The sequence below is a fragment of the Coenobita brevimanus genome, chromosome 3 (genome assembly GCF_032717465.1).
Source record: "Coenobita brevimanus isolate Jiangsu-jjx chromosome 3, ASM3271746v2, whole genome shotgun sequence".
In the NCBI taxonomy this organism is placed as follows: domain Eukaryota; kingdom Metazoa; phylum Arthropoda; class Malacostraca; order Decapoda; family Coenobitidae; genus Coenobita; species Coenobita brevimanus.
Genome location: NC_136956.1, coordinates 21,269,374 through 21,286,873, shown reverse-complemented (window position 1 = coordinate 21,286,873; position 17,500 = coordinate 21,269,374). Strand labels below are relative to the sequence as shown.

General features: G+C 49.8%; 1 protein-coding gene across 1 annotated transcript in view; it reads left to right on the top strand.

The window, feature by feature from the left end:
- The window catches only part of Dscam4 (Down syndrome cell adhesion molecule 4), a gene marked incomplete at its 5' end in the record, with an annotated part of 70,840 nt that overhangs the window by 25,629 nt on the left and 27,711 nt on the right, over positions 1 to 17,500 (top strand). Inside the window, 15 exons of the mRNA XM_080267787.1 lie at positions 718 to 879; positions 2,119 to 2,227; positions 3,091 to 3,269; positions 3,693 to 3,815; positions 6,328 to 6,537; positions 7,202 to 7,349; positions 7,791 to 7,939; positions 8,461 to 8,592; positions 9,444 to 9,611; positions 9,809 to 9,978; positions 11,205 to 11,343; positions 11,902 to 12,049; positions 12,475 to 12,653; positions 14,536 to 14,673; positions 17,105 to 17,266. Of these exons, the coding sequence (XP_080123913.1) occupies positions 718 to 879; positions 2,119 to 2,227; positions 3,091 to 3,269; positions 3,693 to 3,815; positions 6,328 to 6,537; positions 7,202 to 7,349; positions 7,791 to 7,939; positions 8,461 to 8,592; positions 9,444 to 9,611; positions 9,809 to 9,978; positions 11,205 to 11,343; positions 11,902 to 12,049; positions 12,475 to 12,653; positions 14,536 to 14,673; positions 17,105 to 17,266 (2,316 nt within the window). The remainder of the gene's footprint in view (positions 1 to 717; positions 880 to 2,118; positions 2,228 to 3,090; positions 3,270 to 3,692; positions 3,816 to 6,327; positions 6,538 to 7,201; positions 7,350 to 7,790; positions 7,940 to 8,460; positions 8,593 to 9,443; positions 9,612 to 9,808; positions 9,979 to 11,204; positions 11,344 to 11,901; positions 12,050 to 12,474; positions 12,654 to 14,535; positions 14,674 to 17,104; positions 17,267 to 17,500) is intronic.

Sequence of the window (17,500 nt, the reverse complement as noted above, 5' to 3'; positions counted from 1 at the left end):
GAAACCATTTACAACGCTGGGTGGTAACCATATAACCAACCCATACGTGTTCCCTACGTGTCAGCAAGTGGGTTGGTGGAGGGTTAGTGCCCCTCCCCGTAAAACAACTAACTCAAAGACAAATGGCCACCCCTTACGGGTTTATGGCGTCTGGCAGTAGATAGATAGATAGATAGAGTTTTAATCATGTCACCACCTAATGTAATTATGCAGGTGGGTGTTCACTGAGTTCTTGTACCATTGTCACTGTATGGTTTTGTGTGTGTGTGTGTGTGTGTGTGTGTGTGTGTGGCTATAGATAGGTAGACACACTTTTTAGTTCCCATCTCCACTACCAGAGGGCCAACTGCTGCCAGTGGTTAAATAGATAGATAGATAGATGTAGATACTTTTAAATTCCCAACTGCTCGTTAGTCTCTCACTTTCCATCGTCTCTCATATACCTCTCCACACCATCTCTCCATCTCATCCTCGGCCTCCCTCTCCTTCCCCTCATCTCATCCTCGGCCTCCCTCTCCCTCCCTCCATCTCATCCTCGGCCTCCCTCTCCCTCCCTCCATCTCATCCTCGGCCTCCCTCTCCTTCCCTCCATCTCATCCTCGGCCTCCCCCTCCTTCCCTCCATCTCATCCTCGGCCTCCCTCTCCCTCCCTCCATCTCATCCTCGGCCTCCCTCTCCTTCCCTCCATCTCATCCTCGGCCTCCCTCTCCCCCCCAGAGGGCCGGGTGCTGCCTACGGACATCCGGCAGCGGGTGTTCGACAACGGGACGCTGGTGGTGACGCAGACGCAGCGGGACAGTGACGGCGGCCGCTACACCTGCCGCGCCGCCAACCGTCACGGGCACTCCGCCTCCAGGGACGTTACCGTAACAGTCACAGGTGCGTCACGGCCTGGCTTTGTCTCGGTATGAGCTGTGTTGTAATTGCTTTGAATATTGGTATAAAATTGGTGTACTAAGCAGAAGAGGTGTTAGGGATGTACTAAGCACAAGAGGTGTTAGGGATGTATTAAGCACAAGAGGTGTTAGGCATGTAGTAAGCACAAGAGGTGTTAGGCATGTAGTAAGCACAAGAGGTGTTAGGCATGTACTAAGCACAAGAGGTGTTAGGGATGTACTAAGCACAAGAGGTGTTAGGGATGTACTGAGCACAAGAGGTGTTAGGGATGTACTGAGCACAAGAGGTGTTAGGGGTGTACTAAGCAGAAGAGGTGTTTGGGATGTACTAAGCAGAAGAGGTGTTTGGGATGTACTAAGAGAAGAGGTGTTAGGGATGTACTAAGCACAAGAGGTGTTAGGGGTGTACTAAGCACAAGAGGTGTTAGGGATGTATTAAGCACAAGAGGTGTTAGGGGTGTACTAAGCACAAGAGGTGTTAGGGATGTACTCAGCACAAGAGGTGTTAGGGGTGTACTAAAGCACAAGAGGTGTTAGGGGTGTACTAAGCACAAGAGGTGTTAGGGATGTATTAAGCACAAGAGGTGTTAGGGGTGTACTAAGCACAAGAGGTGTTAGGGGTGTACTAAGCACAAGAGGTGTTAGGGGTGTACTAAAGCACAAGAGGTGTTAGGGATGTACTAAGCACAAGAGGTGTTAGGGATGTACTAAGCACAAGAGGTGTTAGGGGTGTACTAAGCACAAGGGGTGTTAGGGGTGTACTAAGCTGAAGAGGTGTTAGGGATGTACTAAGCACAAGAGGTGTTAGGGATGTACTAAGCACAAGAGGTGTTAGGGATGTACTAAGCACAAGAGGTGTTAGGGGTGTACTAAGCAGAAGAGGTGTTAGGGAGCTTTACCATTGAGACGAGTGATCCTAACGGTTTTTCTCCTTGTGATCTTAACGGTTTTTCTCTCCTTGTCTCACCCACAGTGCCTCCTAAGATCATGCCCTTCTCCTCCAACAACATCTTGAGTATAGAAAGCAAAATAAATCACTACGGGAAAGGTGTTAGGGAACTTTACCATTGAGACGAGTGATCCTAACGTTTTTTCTCTCCTTGTCTCACCCACAGTGCCTCCCAAGATCATGCTTAACGGTTTGAGACGAGTGATGAGTTGTTTTAACGGTTTTTCTCTCCTTGTGATCTTAACGGTTTTTCTCTCCTTGTCTCACCCACAGTGCCTCCTAAGATCATGCCTTTCTCCTTCTCCAACAACATCTTGAGTGAAGGTAACCGCGCCTCACTCACCTGCCAAATCCTCGAGGGTGACCTGCCCGTTAACTTCAGGTGAGAGAGAGAGAGAGAGAGAGAGAGAGAGAGAGAGTGTGTGTGTGTGTGTGTGTGTGTGAGAGAGAGAGAGAGAGAGAGAGAGAGAGAGCGAGAGTTATTTTAGGTCGTGTGTGTGTGTGGAGTGTAATGTGGTAATGTGGAGTGTAATGAGTGACAAACCTAGCCATTTACAACGCTGGGTGGTAACCATATAACCAAACCATACGTGTTCCCTACGTGTCAACAAGTGGGTTGGTGGAGGGTTAGTGCCCCTCCCCGTAAAACAAATAACTCAGAGTCAAATGGCCACCCCTTACGGGATTATGGCGTCTGGCATTAGATAGATAGATAGATAGATTTAGGTAGTGGTAACATGAGAGTAGAAGTCTTGTACTCCCTCTTGTATTCCATCTTGTATTCCATTTTGTATTCTGTCCTTAAAGTAGTGTAGATACAGTAACTACATAAGCAGTTCTCTGTATTGCGTAGATGAGGGAAGGATGGATGGATCTTGTACTCCTTCTTGTACTCCCTCTTGTATTCCATTTTGTATTCTAACTTCTTTTTGTATTGTGTAGATGGGAGAAGGATGGATGGGTCTTGTATTCCATTTTGTATTCCAGTTTGTATTCCAACGCTTCTGTGTATTATGTAGATAGGAGAAAGATGGATGTTGTATTTATTTTGTATTCTCTCTTGTATTCCCTCTTCTACTCCACCTTGTATTCCATTCTGTATTCTAACTTCTCTTTGTATCGTGTAGATGGGAGAAGGATGGATGGGTCTTGTACTCCATCTTGTATTCTATAAAATATTGTACTCCCTCTTGTACTCCCTCTTGTATTCCACCTTGTATTCCAACTTTTCTTTGTATATTGCAGGTGGGAGAAAGACGGCGGCCCTGTACCGTTATACGAGGGAATTACCACACGGTTACTCGACGATTACCAAACCCAGCTGGTAATTGACCGCATCTCCTCGCGCCACAACGGAGACTATACGTGTGTGGCCTCTAACGCAGCCGCCACCAAACACTACACGGCCACGCTGACTGTGAATGGTGTGTTGGAATGTGTGTTTAGTATGTCTGTCTGTCTGTCTGTCTGTCTGTCTCTCTCTCTCTCTCTCTCTCTCTCTCTCCTTCACCTCTTATGTATACGCAACACAACCCAGCCCAGAAAGCCCAGCCCAGCCCAGCCCAACCCAACCCAACCCAACCCATCCCATCCTAACTCATCCCATCCCAACCCAACCCAACCCATCCCATCCCATCCCATCCCAATCCAATCCAACCCAACCCAGCCCATCCCAACCCAACCCAACCCAACCCATCCCATCCCAACCCAACCCAGTCTCCCATCAACACACATGGTTATAGATATTTTACTGGGTGTTTATATATTGTGAAGTTAGTGTTTATGTTTGTTTACTTAGTGTTTATGTTTGGTTACTTGGTGTTGATGTTTGTTTCCGCCCCTTGTAGTTCCGCCACACTGGGTGACGGAGCCGCAGGACAGTGGTGCGGCGCAGGGCAGCACAGTGACGCTCAACTGCCAGGCTGACGGCTACCCCACACCCAACGTCACGTGGAAGAAAGCGATTACTGGTGAGTGTGGTGGTGGTGGTGAGTGTGAGTGTGGGAAGTGGTGGTGGTGAGTGTGGGAAGTGGTGGTGGTGGTGGTGGTGGTGAGTGTGGGAAGTGGTGGTGGTGAGTGTGGGAAGTGGTGGTGTTGGTGGTGGTGGTGGTGAGTGTTGGAAGTGGTGGTGGTGGTGGTGGTGGTGGTGAGTGTTGGAAGTGGTGGTGGTGGTGAGTGTTGGAAGTGGTGGTGGTGGTGGTGGTGGTGAGTGTTGGAAGTGGTGGTGGTGGTGGTGAGTGTGGGAAGTGGTGGTGGTGGTGGTGAGTGTTGGAAGTGGTGGTGGTGGTGGTGGTGGTGAGTGTTGGAAGTGGTGGTGGTGGTGGTGAGTGTGGGAAGTGGTGGTGGTGGTGGTGAGTGTTGGAAGTGGTGGTGGTGAGTGTGGGAAGTGGTGGTGGTGGTGTTGGAAGTGTTGGTGGTGGTGGTGGTGAGTGTGGGAAGTGGTGGTGGTGGTGGTGGTGAGTGTTGGAAGTGGTGGTGGTGGTGGTGGTGAGTGTTGGAAGTGGTGATGGTGGTGGTGGTGAGTGTTGGAAGTGGTGATGGTGGTGGTGGTGAGTGTTGGAAGTGGTGATGGTGGTGGTGTTGGTGAGTGTGGGAAGTGGTGGTGGTGGTGGTGAATGTTGGAAGTGGTGGTGATGGTGAGTGTTGGAACTGGTGGTGGTGGTGAGTGTGGGAAGTGTTAGTGGTGGTGGTGGTGAGTGTTGGAAGTGGTGGTGGTGGTGGTGAGTGTGGGAAGTGGTGGTGGTGGTGGTGAGTGTTGGAAGTGGTGGTGGTGGTGGTGGTGGTGAGTGTTGGAAGTGGTGGTGGTGGTGGTGAGTGTGGGAAGTGGTGGTGGTGGTGGTGAGTGTTGGAAGTGGTGGTGGTGGTGGTGGTGGTGAGTGTTGGAAGTGGTGGTGGTGGTGGTGAGTGTGGGAAGTGGTGGTGGTGGTGGTGGTGAGTGTTGGAAGTGGTGGTGGTGGTGGTGGTGGTGAGTGTTGGAAGTGGTGGTGGTGGTGGTGAGTGTGGGAAGTGGTGGTGGTGGTGGTGAGTGTTGGAAGTGGTGGTGGTGAGTGTGGGAAGTGGTGATGGTGGTGGTGTTGGTGAGTGTGGGAAGTGGTGGTGGTGGTGGTGGTGAGTGTTGGAAGTGGTGGTGGTGGTGGTGAGTGTTGGAAGTGGTGGTGGTGAGTGTGGGAAGTGGTGATGGTGGTGGTGTTGGTGAGTGTGGGAAGTGGTGGTGGTGAGTGTGGGAAGTGGTGGTGGTGGTGGTGGTGAGTGTGGGAAGTGGTGGTGGTGGTGGTGGTGAGTGTGGGAAGTGGTGGTGGTGGTGGTGAGTGTGGGAAGTGGTGGTGGTGGTGGTGAGTGTGGGAAGTGGTGGTGGTGGTGGTGGTGGTGAGTGTTGGAAGTGGTGGTGGTGGTGGTGAGTGTGGGAAGTGGTGGTGGTGGTGGTGAGTGTTGGAAGTGGTGGTGGTGGTGGTGGTGGTGAGTGTTGGAAGTGGTGGTGGTGGTGGTGGTGGTGAGTGTTGGAAGTGGTGGTGGTGGTGGTGAGTGTGGGAAGTGGTGGTGGTGGTGGTGGTGAGTGTTGGAAGTGGTGGTGGTGGTGGTGGTGGTGAGTGTTGGAAGTGGTGGTGGTGGTGGTGAGTGTGGGAAGTGGTGGTGGTGGTGGTGAGTGTTGGAAGTGGTGGTGGTGAGTGTGGGAAGTGGTGATGGTGGTGGTGTTGGTGAGTGTGGGAAGTGGTGGTGGTGGTGGTGGTGAGTGTTGGAAGTGGTGGTGGTGGTGGTGAGTGTTGGAAGTGGTGGTGGTGAGTGTGGGAAGTGGTGATGGTGGTGGTGTTGGTGAGTGTGGGAAGTGGTGGTGGTGGTGGTGGTGAGTGTGGGAAGTGGTGGTGGTGGTGGTGGTGAGTGTGGGAAGTGGTGGTGGTGGTGGTGGTGAGTGTGGGAAGTGGTGGTGGTGGTGGTGGTGAGTGTGGGAAGTGGTGGTGGTGAGTGTTGGAATTGGTGGTGATTGTGGTGGTGGTGGTGAGTGTTGGAATTGGTGGTGATTGTGGTGGTGGTGGTGAGTGTTGGAATTGGTGGTGATTGTGGTGGTGGTGGTGAGTGTTGGAATTGGTGGTGATTGTGGTGGTGTTGTCTTCATTTTTATCTTCATCACTATCATCATCATCACTAATTTTGATGAGCAGTGATGATGTTGACGGTGATGGTGATGACGATGAAGATGATAATGACATGGAAGATAATAATAATGATGATGATAAGGAAAATGATGATGATGATGATAATGATGATGATGCTGAAGATGATAATGGTGATGGTGATGATAATGATGATGGTGATGAGAATAATGATGATGATGATGAAGATAATGATAACAGTGATGATGAAGATGAAGGTCACGATAATAACAGTGATGAAACTAATGATGACAGTGGAGATAATGACATTGATGATAACAGTAATGACAATAATAATCGATATAATTAACTCTAATCACCCCCCCCCCTACAGACGACAACGACGGCGGCAGCATCCTGATCAGCACCAAGCGCCGCCAGGGGGAGTACCAGGGCCTGCAGTACGGTGCTGGGGTGGAGGTGCTGGGGAACGGGTCGGTAGTGCTTCGTCATGTACAGAAGTCCATGGAGGGCATGTACCTATGTCAGGCGCACAATGGGATAGGCGCGGGACTGAGCAAGGTGGTCTACCTGACTGTTAATGGTGAGTTGAGAGAGAGGGAGAGAGAGGGAGGGGGAGAGAGAGGGTGTGAAAGTGCTGTAGAGGTAGAGAGAGAGGGAGAGAGGGAGGGAGAAACAGAGAGAGAAGGAGGGACGAAGAGAGAAAGGTCGTCTGTCTTACTGTGAATGGTATGGCTCTTATCTCTAGTTTTTTTGTGAGTTTAGAGAGAGTGAGAGAGAGGGAGGGAGGGAGAGAGTGTGAGATTACTGTAGAGGTAGAGAGATAGGGAGGGAGGGAGAAATAGAGAGAGAGGAAGGGAGAGAAGGAAGGAGGGAGGGAGAAACAGAGAGAGGGAGAGCAAGGTCGTCTGTCTTACTGTGAATGGTATGTCTCTTATCTGTAGCTTTTTTGTGAGATTAGAGAGAGTGAGAGAGGGTGTGAAAGTACCGTAGAGACAGAGAGAGAGAGTAAGATTGTCTGTGAGAGAGAGTGAGAATACTGGTGAGGCAGAGAGAGAGAGAGGGGGAGGGAAAAGCAGAGGGAGAGAGTAAGGGAGGCAGACAGACAGAGAGTTGTATGATACATGGAATAAGCAATATCACTCATTTTATCTATCTATCACTTATTCAACCTTTTATTCTCTCAGTCTGTCTACATATCAATCTATCACTCCTATCTATCTGTCTATCTATCTATCTATTTCCAGCGCCAGCCCATTTCCCGGAGAAGCTGGGACGCGTGGTGGTGAGGAAGGGCAAGAGTGCCGAGCTGCTGTGTCCTGCGCGTGGTGATCGCCCCATTGATATCCTGTGGTCCGTGGATGGCAGGAGACTCGACCCGCACGCTGATAGGATGTGAGTGTGTGTGTGTGTGCGTGTGTGTGTGTGTGTGTGTGTGTGTGTGTTTGTGTGTGTGTGTGTGTGGATGGCAGGAGACTCGACCCCCACGCTGATAGGATGTGAGTGTGTGTGTGTGTGTGTGTGTGTGTGGATGGCAGGAGACTAGACCCCCACGCTGATAGGATGTGAGTGTGTGTGTGTGTGTGTGTGTGTATCTTCAGTCTGTACAACTATCTATGTGTGTGTCAGTCTGGGCTTGTGGATGTGTGTGTGTGTGTGTGTGTGTGTTTAGGTTCCCATCCATTTTCTGTATGTATTTCCTTATAATAATAATAATAATAATGACAATTCACCCATACACACTTCCTCCTCCTCTTCCCTCTTCCTACTTCCTCTACCTACTCCTCCTCCTCCTCTCCTGCTCCCTCTTCCTCCTCCTCTTCCTCTTCCTCACAGGGTGGAGGTTCGGGAGGAGACGAGCGAGGAAGGGTTTACGTCACGCCTCAGCCTCACGTCCACAGCGCGCACACACTCCGCCACCTACACGTGCCACGCCGCGAATGCCTTTGGGCGTGACACTAGAAACATCGAGTTGGTTGTACAGGGTGGGTATTGTGGTGGTGTGGTGGTTGTGGTAGTGGTGGCTGTGGTGGTTGTGGTGTGGTTGTAGTAGTGGTGATGTGGTGTGGTTGTGGTAGTGGTGTTGATGTGGTGGTTGTGGTAGTGGTGGGTGTAGTATTGATGTGGTGGTTGTGGTAGTGGTGACTGTAGTGTTGATGTGGTGCTTGTGGTTTGTTGTGGTAGTGGTGGGTGTAGCATTGATGTGGTGGTTGTGGTTGTGGTAGTGGTGGGTGTAGCATTGATGTAGTGGTTGTGGTTGTGGTACTGGTGTGGTGTTGTGGTTGTGGTATGGTTGTGTGGTGGTAGTGGTGTGTTAGTGGTGGTGTTGTAGTTGTGGTAGTGGTGGGTGATGATGATGTGGTGGTTGTGGTTGTGATACTGGTGTGTGATGTTGATGTGGTGGTTGTGGTACTGGTGTGGTGGTTGTGGTATGGTTGTGTGGTAATCTATTGTGGTGTGGTTGTCATTGTCATTCTTTTCACCACAATACTCTTTACGTGGGCAGAGGAGCCGGAGCAGCCCAAGAATCTACGTGTGGTGGAGACGCATAGCCGGAGGGTGAAGCTCTCCTGGATGGCTCCTTACAACGGCAACGACCCCATCCAGAACTACATCATTCAGTACAAGCTGGCGTCAGGTGAGAGGGAGGGAGAGAGGGAGGGAGAAAGACAGAGAGGAGAGAGGGAGGGAGGGGAGGGGGGAAAGAGAGACAGGGCTCCTTACAACGGCAACGACCCCTTACAGAACTACATCATACTGTACAAGCTGGCGTCAGGAGAGAGGGAGAGAGAGAGAGATACAGAGAGGGAGGGAGAGAGAGAGACATAGAGAAAGGGGGGGAGGGGAGAGGGAGAGAGACAGAGGATAGATGGATGGATGAGGAGAGACAGACAGACAAACCCCATACACAACTACATCATTCAGGACAAACTGGCGCCAGGTGAGAGGGAGAGACAGACAGCGAGTACATAGATAGATTAATGAGAGGTAGACAGACAGGGAGAGGGATGGGGGAGAGAAGGAGGAAGAGAGACAGACAGAGAGGAGAGAGAAGGAGGGAGGGAGAGAGACAGACAGGCAGGCAGACAAGCAGACAGATAGACAGCGAGTAGATAGATAGATTAATGAGATATAGACAGACAGGGAGAGGAAGGGAGTGAGAGAGGGGAGAGGGAGAGAGAAAGACAGAGAGGAGAGAGGGAGGGAGGGAGGGGAGGGGGAGAGAAGGAGGGAGAGACAGACAGGCAGGCAGGCAGACAGATGGACAGAGAGTAGATAGATAGATTAATGAGAGACAGACAGACACACAGACAGGGAGAGGGAGGGAGGGAGGGGAGAGAGAGAGAGAGAGAGAGTAGATGGATTAATGAGATAGACAGAGTAGATGGATTAATGAGATAGATAGACAGAGTAGATTGATTAATGATAGACAGAGTACCACTACCACCGCCAGTACCATTACAACCACTGCTACCACACCTACCACAGAGCCCTGGCCAGCGGTACCAGAGCGTCTGAGTGTACCAGGCGACCAGACAGAGGGGGTGATCCACGACCTGACCCCCGCCACCACCTACCACCTTCACGTGACCGCACAGAACACGCTGGGGTTGGGCAAGGCCTCCGAGGTGATACAGGCAGCCACGGAGGAGGAGGGTGAGTAAGAGAGAGAGAGGGAGAGAAGTAGGAAGAGAGGAGGAGGAGGAGGAAAGGGAGAAGTAGGAAGAGAGGAGAAGGAAAGGAGGAAGTAAGAGAGGAGGGCAGACACAAGAAGAATATAATACCATGTGAAGCAAATCAGTTAAGCATAATCTAGCCAAAGGTAATCAATCTGTCCTCCCCCCAACCCACAGAGCCTTCCGGGCCGCCCTTAGACGTGCGTGTGACAGCGGAATCGTCAACGTCTCTACGCGTGAGCTGGGAGCCGCCCGCACGGGAGTTGTGGAACGGCAATATTATGGGTTACTACGTGGGATACCGCACACACGCACACGCCGCTGACTACAACTTCCAGACCGTCGAGGTGAGAGAGGGGGAGGGAGTGAGAGAGAGGGAGAGAGAGAGAGAGACTACAACTTTCAGACTGTTGAGGTGAGAGAGGGAGAGAGAGAGAGGCTATAACTTCCAGACTGTTGAGGTGAGAGAGAGAAGAGAGGGAGAGAGAGAGAGAGAGATACTACAACTTCCAGACTGTTGTGAGAGAGCGAGAGATGTGATGGATGGAGGAATTATTTTATCCAGGTACAACCACTACTACTACCACCACCACTACTACTACTACTACCACCACTCCTCCTCCTCCTCCTCCTCCTCCACAAACTTCATATAAGGAAGACACAGAACACAATACACATACACCCTCTCCATAGCTTGCTTCCATACACGTACACTCACCTACACTTTGCCCTGATACACTTATACCTCATCCACAGGCAGCTCCAGTACACTTACACCCTCTCTACAGATACTTTCGCTACACCCTCGTCTACCTATTGCCCCGCTACACCTACACCCTCTTCTACAAACAGCCCCAATACACCTACACACCTTAAGAGATTGCTCCGGTACACTTGCTCGCTCTCTACAGGTATTTTCGCCACACCCTCGTCTACCTATTGCTCCTCTACACCTACACCTTCTTCCACACACAGCATCAATACACATACACCTCCACACACAGCATCAGTACACATACACCTGCACACACAGCATCATTACACTTACACCTCCTTCCACACACAGCATCATTACACTTACACCTCCTTCCACACACAGCATCATTACACTTACACCTCCTTCCACACACAGCATCATTACACTTACACCTCCTTCCACACACAGCATCATTACACTTACACCTCCTTCCACACACAGCATCATTACACTTACACCTCCTTCCACACACAGCATCAATACACATACACCTCCACACACAGCATCAGTACACATACACCCATGTCCACTTAGTTCCAGTACACTCTCGTCTGCATTTTTCTCCTCTACACCTACACCTTCATGTACATACAGCTCCAGTGCACCAGTACACCTCACCAAATTGCTCCGGTACACTTACACCTTCAACATTGGTCCAGTACACTTATATCATCATCCACAGGTAGTACTGATACACTTCTCCTCCCCCTCCTCCTCCCCCTCCTCCTCCCCCTCCTCCTCCTCCTCCTCCTCCTCCTCCTCCCCCCCTCCTCCTCCCCCCCGGACAGCTTTGATACACCTACACCCTCTACACAGATCGGTTCGGCCTACGGGGGCTCCACTACACTCTCGGGTCTCCAGCAATACACTCGGTATGAAGTGGTGCTGCAGGCTTTTAACGCGAGGGGGGCCGGACCCCTCTCCCCCCCGGAGATCGCCACTACACAGGAGGACGGTAAGGGGGTGTACAGTGTTGTGGTGGGGTGTAGTGGTCGTTGGTGTAGGTAGTCATCATTAATATTGTCATCATCATCATCATCACTCTGGCCTTCTTCAGTATCATCATCATCATCACCATCATCATTGTAGTTATCATCACCATTATTATCATTTTAGTCATCATCATCATTACAATCATCACCACCAACATCATCACCATCATTATCATCATCATCATCATCACTTTAGTCATATCACCACATCACCATCATCATTATCATTTTCGTCATCATCATCATCATCATTTTCATTCCACCATACCCAGGTAAACAAAAAACAAACAAACAAACGCAGCAAATAACAGTCAAGCGAGGAACTGGATTGGAGGGGTTAAGATGGCCGTGTTTTTTTTGTCTTTGTTTTTGTTTTTTTTAGTTTTGTTTTTGTTTTTTATTTTTGATATTTGTTTTTGTTGATGTTTTTTAATGATAGTTGTTTTTGTCTTGTTTTTTATTTTTCGTAATATTTTAAATGTTTTTCTTAATGTTTTTTTCTGTGTGTTTTTCCCACCCAGCGCCCAGCCTCCCTCCCGAGACCATCCGGTGCGAGGCCACATCCCCGCAGAGCATGTCGGTGGCGTGGCGGCCGCCCCCTGTACGTGGCCAGAACGGCCTCATCAAGGGCTACCGCATCCTGTACACGCCCGCTGCTGAGTACTCCGGTGGGTGACAGTCTTATTAAGTGTCACCGCATACAGTCAGGTCGCCAAGCCCGTGCCATACAAAACCGTGTCATACAAATAACTAAACTTATGGGAAAAATGGAATTTGGTTCTGGACATTCACCCAAAGTCCCCATTTTCAGCCATGGCACCTTGCCGTGCCATAGAAGTGTGTGCCATAGGCGACTTGACTGCACTGTACCACACACTGTATCATATACTGTGCCACATACTGTACACACCTACTGCTGAGTAGTTAGAATATCTACTGCTGCTGAATACATAGACTACTTAATTATTTCTTATGTCCCCCGCCCTACCCTAGACGAGGAGCTGCAGGAAGTTGTGTCTGTCTGTACAATGAAGGTTGTATTTAAAACATGAATTTATAACATTATTTATAATAATTACTCTTATTTCCCCCACCACCACCGCCGCCACCACCACCACCACAGACGAGGAGCTACAAGTGGAGACGGCAGCGGAGAGCACGAATATCTTCAGCCTGGAGAAGTACACGAATTACAGCATCAGCGTCCTGGCGTACACCAGCGCAGGAGATGGCGTCCCGTCCACACCCATATACTGCAGGACACTACAGGACGGTGAGGCGGGATTAGTAACCAAGGAGATCAGGATCAGGAAGGCAGGATTAGGGTTAGGAAGGTAGGATTAGGAGCCAAGGAGATTAAAGGGATTTTGGATTTAAGGGATACCATATTCTACCTGACAAACGGACAAGACCATTCAAAAATGATAAATAATGTCTAGGTTATACACATTAATATGTTTCTTTATACAGTACCCATAAAATAATATTCATAATCATATAAATAAGATAAGTGAAACAATCATTGCATTTCATAATCAGATCGTCTTTATATGTGGTAAAACAAGGGACATTATCAAGTAAGGGACATTGTCAAGTAAGGGACATTATCAAGTAAGGGACAGTTTCAAGTAAGGGACAGTGTCAAGTAAGGGACATTGTCAAGTAAGGGACATTGTCAAGTAAGGGACATTGTCAAGTAAGGGACAGTGTCAAGTAAGGGACAGTGTCAAGTAAGGGACAGTGTCAAGTAAGGGACAGTGTCAAGTAAGGGACAGAGTCAAGTAAGGGACATTGTCAAGTAAGGGACATTGTCAAGTAAGGGACATTGTCAAGTAAGGGACATTGTCAAGTAAGGGACATTGTCAAGTAAGGGACATTGTCAAGTAAGGGACATTGTCAAGTAAGGGACATTGGCAAGTAAGGGACATTGGCAAGTAAGGGACATTGGCAAGTAAGGGACATTGGCAAGTAAGGGACATTGGCAAGTAAGGGACATTTGCAAGTAAGGGACATTTGCAAGTAAGGGACATTTGCAAGTAAGGGACATTGTCAAGTAAGGGACATTTGCAATTAAGGGACAAGTTGGTACTCCATTTCGTCCCTTAAATCGAGGTTTGAGTGGATTTGTTTTGGGGTATAGCTGCTTAGAAAGAATTACTAGTTAGATTACTATCAGATATATCTAGGACCCTTTTTTTTAATACAAGGAAGAAGGAACCCAAGGCCAGAAGCCCACATATTGTTCCCTCCAAGAAAAACCAAAAGATAACAGCCAAATTCAAGATGCGTTCATTTTGAGATGCCTGGACACACTGCGTTTGAAAGACTGGAGGTCATAGGCAGTACGAATTGCAGACAGAGGGCAGTTCCAGAGTTGACCTGTTGCATAAATGAAGGACTGGAGGTATTGGCTGACTTACCTACCTACCTACCTACCTACACTGGAGGTCATAGGAAGTAGGAAATACAGACAGAGGAAGACAGTTCCAGAGTTGACCTGTTGCATACATGAAGGACTGGGAGTATTGGTTAACTTTCCTACCTACCTACCTACACTGGAGGTCATAGGCAGTAGGAAATACAGACAGAGAGAGACAGTTCCAGAGTTGATACACTTATATTTTAACAGTGGATCCGACCAGTTTCCATCCACTCATCGCATGAAGTGAAGTTGTATTCGTGTAGAGGCAGCCCACGTCAGCCCGAAAGTGTAGGCAGAGATTGCAAGGAGGGTAGGCATTGCGTTAGGGTGGTATGGTTAGGCAGGGGTAAGGTTCGGATGGTAGAGGCAGGGGTGGTGTGGCAGGGTTAGGCAGGGAGAGAGTGTGTGGTAGGCAGAGAGGGAGGCAGGGGTCACACTAGGTTAACCTGAGGCATTGGTAGTGTGGAGGATAAGGCAGGGTTAGGCAGGGGGTAAGGTTAGGCAGGCAGGGATAGATGGTAGGTAGAGGTGGGTTTGGAAGACTTAAAATGATGATGATGATGAAAATAATAATAATAATAGTGATGATGATGATGATAATAGTGATAGTGATGATGATGATAATGATAATAGTGATAGTGATAATGTTCCCTTGCCTCCTGTCTCACTTTCTTTATTTGTATTTATTATTATTATTATTATTATTATTATTATTATTATTATTTTCTCACAGTTCCTGACGCACCTGCCGGGGTCAAGGCGGTGGTCAGCTCCAGCAACACGATCCTGGTGACCTGGCTCCCCCCGCACAAGGTCAACGGCGTCCTGACCAAGTACACCGTGTACATGGCCATCACTACAGCACAGAAGAGGGTGAGGGGGAGAGGCAGGCTGAGGATGAGGGGAGTGGGAGAGAGGGAGGGAGGGAGGGAGGGAAGGGGAGAGCAAGGGAAAGACAGGGAGAGAGGGAGATAAAAGAGAGGGGAGGGGGGAATTGAGAGTGAGAATCTGAGGACGAATGGAGAGAGAGAGAGAGAGGAGAGAGAGAGGGAGGGAAGAGAGAGAGAGAGAGAGAGAGAGGGAGGAAAGGAGAGAGAGAGGGAGGCGTCCTGACCAAGTACTCCCTCTACCTGGCCATCACCACAGCGCAGAAGAGGGTGAGAGGGAGAGGGAGGCTGAGGATGGGAGGGAGAGGGAGGGAGGGAAAAAGGGAGGGAAGGAGGAAAAAGAGAGAGAGAGGGAAGGAAGAGAGAGACAGAATGTGAGGGTGAGTGGAGTGGGAGGGAGATAGGGAGGGAAGAGAGAGAGAGAGAGAGAGAGAGGGAGGGAGGGAGGGAGAGAGAGGTGAGGGAAAGAGGAGTGGAGGAAAGATGATTAACAGAAGGAAAGAATTGAATGAGAAGAAGACTGGAAAAAAGGGTGGGGAGAGGGGAGGAGAGACTAACGAGGAGTGTATGTGATGGAGGTGGAGGGGGGGAGAGGGAGGGGGAGGCCAAGGATGAGATGGAGGGATGGAGTGGAGAGGTATATGTGAGAGGGGGGTGTGAGCTGGGAGCAGGGCAGTGAAATGGCAGGGGACAGGGGAACATGGAGACGGTTTGTTTGTGGCCACCCCTTACGAGATTAGGGCGTCTGACAGTAGATAGATAGACAGTATGATTCTTTGCACAACTCTGCCACTCGATCTCTGGCAGCATCTATGTTTACTTCCTTAACCCCTTCAGATCAGTGATGTACAGAGACAAGTATATATCTATCTATCTATCTATGTATCTATCAGCTCATCTCCACTCATCTTCCTCTCTCTCCAAACATTTCCCTGTCTCTCCACAACTATCCACTCATCTCCACAACTATCCACTCATCTCCACAACTCTCCACTCATCTCCACACCCTTCCACTCATCTCCACAACTCTCCACCCATCTCCACAACTCTCCACTCATCTCCACAACTCCCCACTCATCTCCACAACTCTCCACTCATCTCCCTGTCTCTCTACTCATCTCCACTCATCGTCACAACTCTCCACTCATTTCCACAACCTTCCACTCATCTCCACATCTCCCCACTCATCTCCACAACTCTCCACTCATCTCCACATCTCTCCACTCATCTCTGCAACTCTCCACTCATCTCCACAACTCTCCACAACTCTCCACTCATCTCCCTGTCTCTCTACTTATCTCCACAACTCTCCACTCATCTCCACAACTCTCCACTCATCTCCCTGTCTCTCTACTTATCTCCACAACTCTCCACTCATCTCCACAACTCTCCACTCATCTCCACAACTCTCCACTCATCTCCCTGTCTCTCTACTTATCTCCACAACTCTCCACTGATCTCCACAACTCTCCACTCATCTCCACAACCTTCCAGTCATCTCCACAACTCTCCACTCATCTCCACAACCTTCCACTCATCTCCACAACTCTCCACTCATCTCCGCAACTCTCCACTCATCTCCACAACTCCCCACTCATCTCCACAACTCTCCACTCATCTCCACAACCTTCCACTCATCTCCACAACTCTCCACTCATCTCCACAACTCTCCACTCATCTCCGCAACTCTCCACTCATCTCCACAACCTTCCACTCATCTCCACAACTCCCCACTCATCTCCACAACTCTCCACTCATCTCCACAACTCTCCATTCATCTCCACAACTCCCCACTCATCTCCACAACTCTCCACTCATCTCCACACATCTCCACAACTCTCCATTCATCTCCACAACTCTCCACACATCTCCACAACTCTCCACTCATCTCTACAACTCTCCACTCATCTCTACAACTCTCCACTCATCTCCACAACTCTCCACTCATCTCTACAACTCTCCACTCATCTCTACAACTCTCCACTCATTTCCACAACTCTCCACTCATCTCCACAACTCTCCACCCATCTCCACTTATCACCACGTCACTCATCTTCTCATCTCTCTGCCCCCCCCCCCACACACACACATCTCCCTGTCTCTCCACAATTATCTGTCTCTCCATTCACTCCCTGTCTCTCCACTTATCTCCACATCTGACATCACAGCTCTCCACTCATCTCCAGTCAGTCCACACGAGACCTTTTTCTCTCATAGCCTTCCTCCTTCTGCCTCCCCTCTCATAGCCTGCCTCCTTCTGCCTCCCCTCTCATAGCCTGCCTCCTTCTGCCTCCCCTCTCATAGCCTGCCTCCTTCTGCCTCCCCTCTTATAGTGTGTCTCCTGCCTACCCTCTTGTAGTCTTCTTCCTCTCTCGTAGTGTGTCCTTAGCCTGTCTCCTCATCTCCCCGCCTCCCCCCAGCGTGCCCTGCCTGGCCGTACAGTGGGTCCTGGAGAGACGACGTACGTGGCTGAGGGGGTCAGCCCCCGCGAGACCTACCAGTTCTGGGTGTCGGCGTCCACCCAGCGGGGGGAGGGGCCCCCCACCGATAAAGTCACCGTCAAGCCACTCACGAAAGGTGCGTCCATTTACCACACTCCTACCACACCCTCTTTCCATTTACCACACTCCTACCACACCACAGGCATTTACCACACTCCTACCACACCTTCTGTCCATTTACCACACTCATACCACACCACAGATAAGGTCAGCGTCAAACCACTCACGAAAGATGCGTAGGAGGGAGAGAGATAGCATGGGGACAGTAGCAACAGCTTGTACCTACCTACCTACCTACCCACCTGGAGGT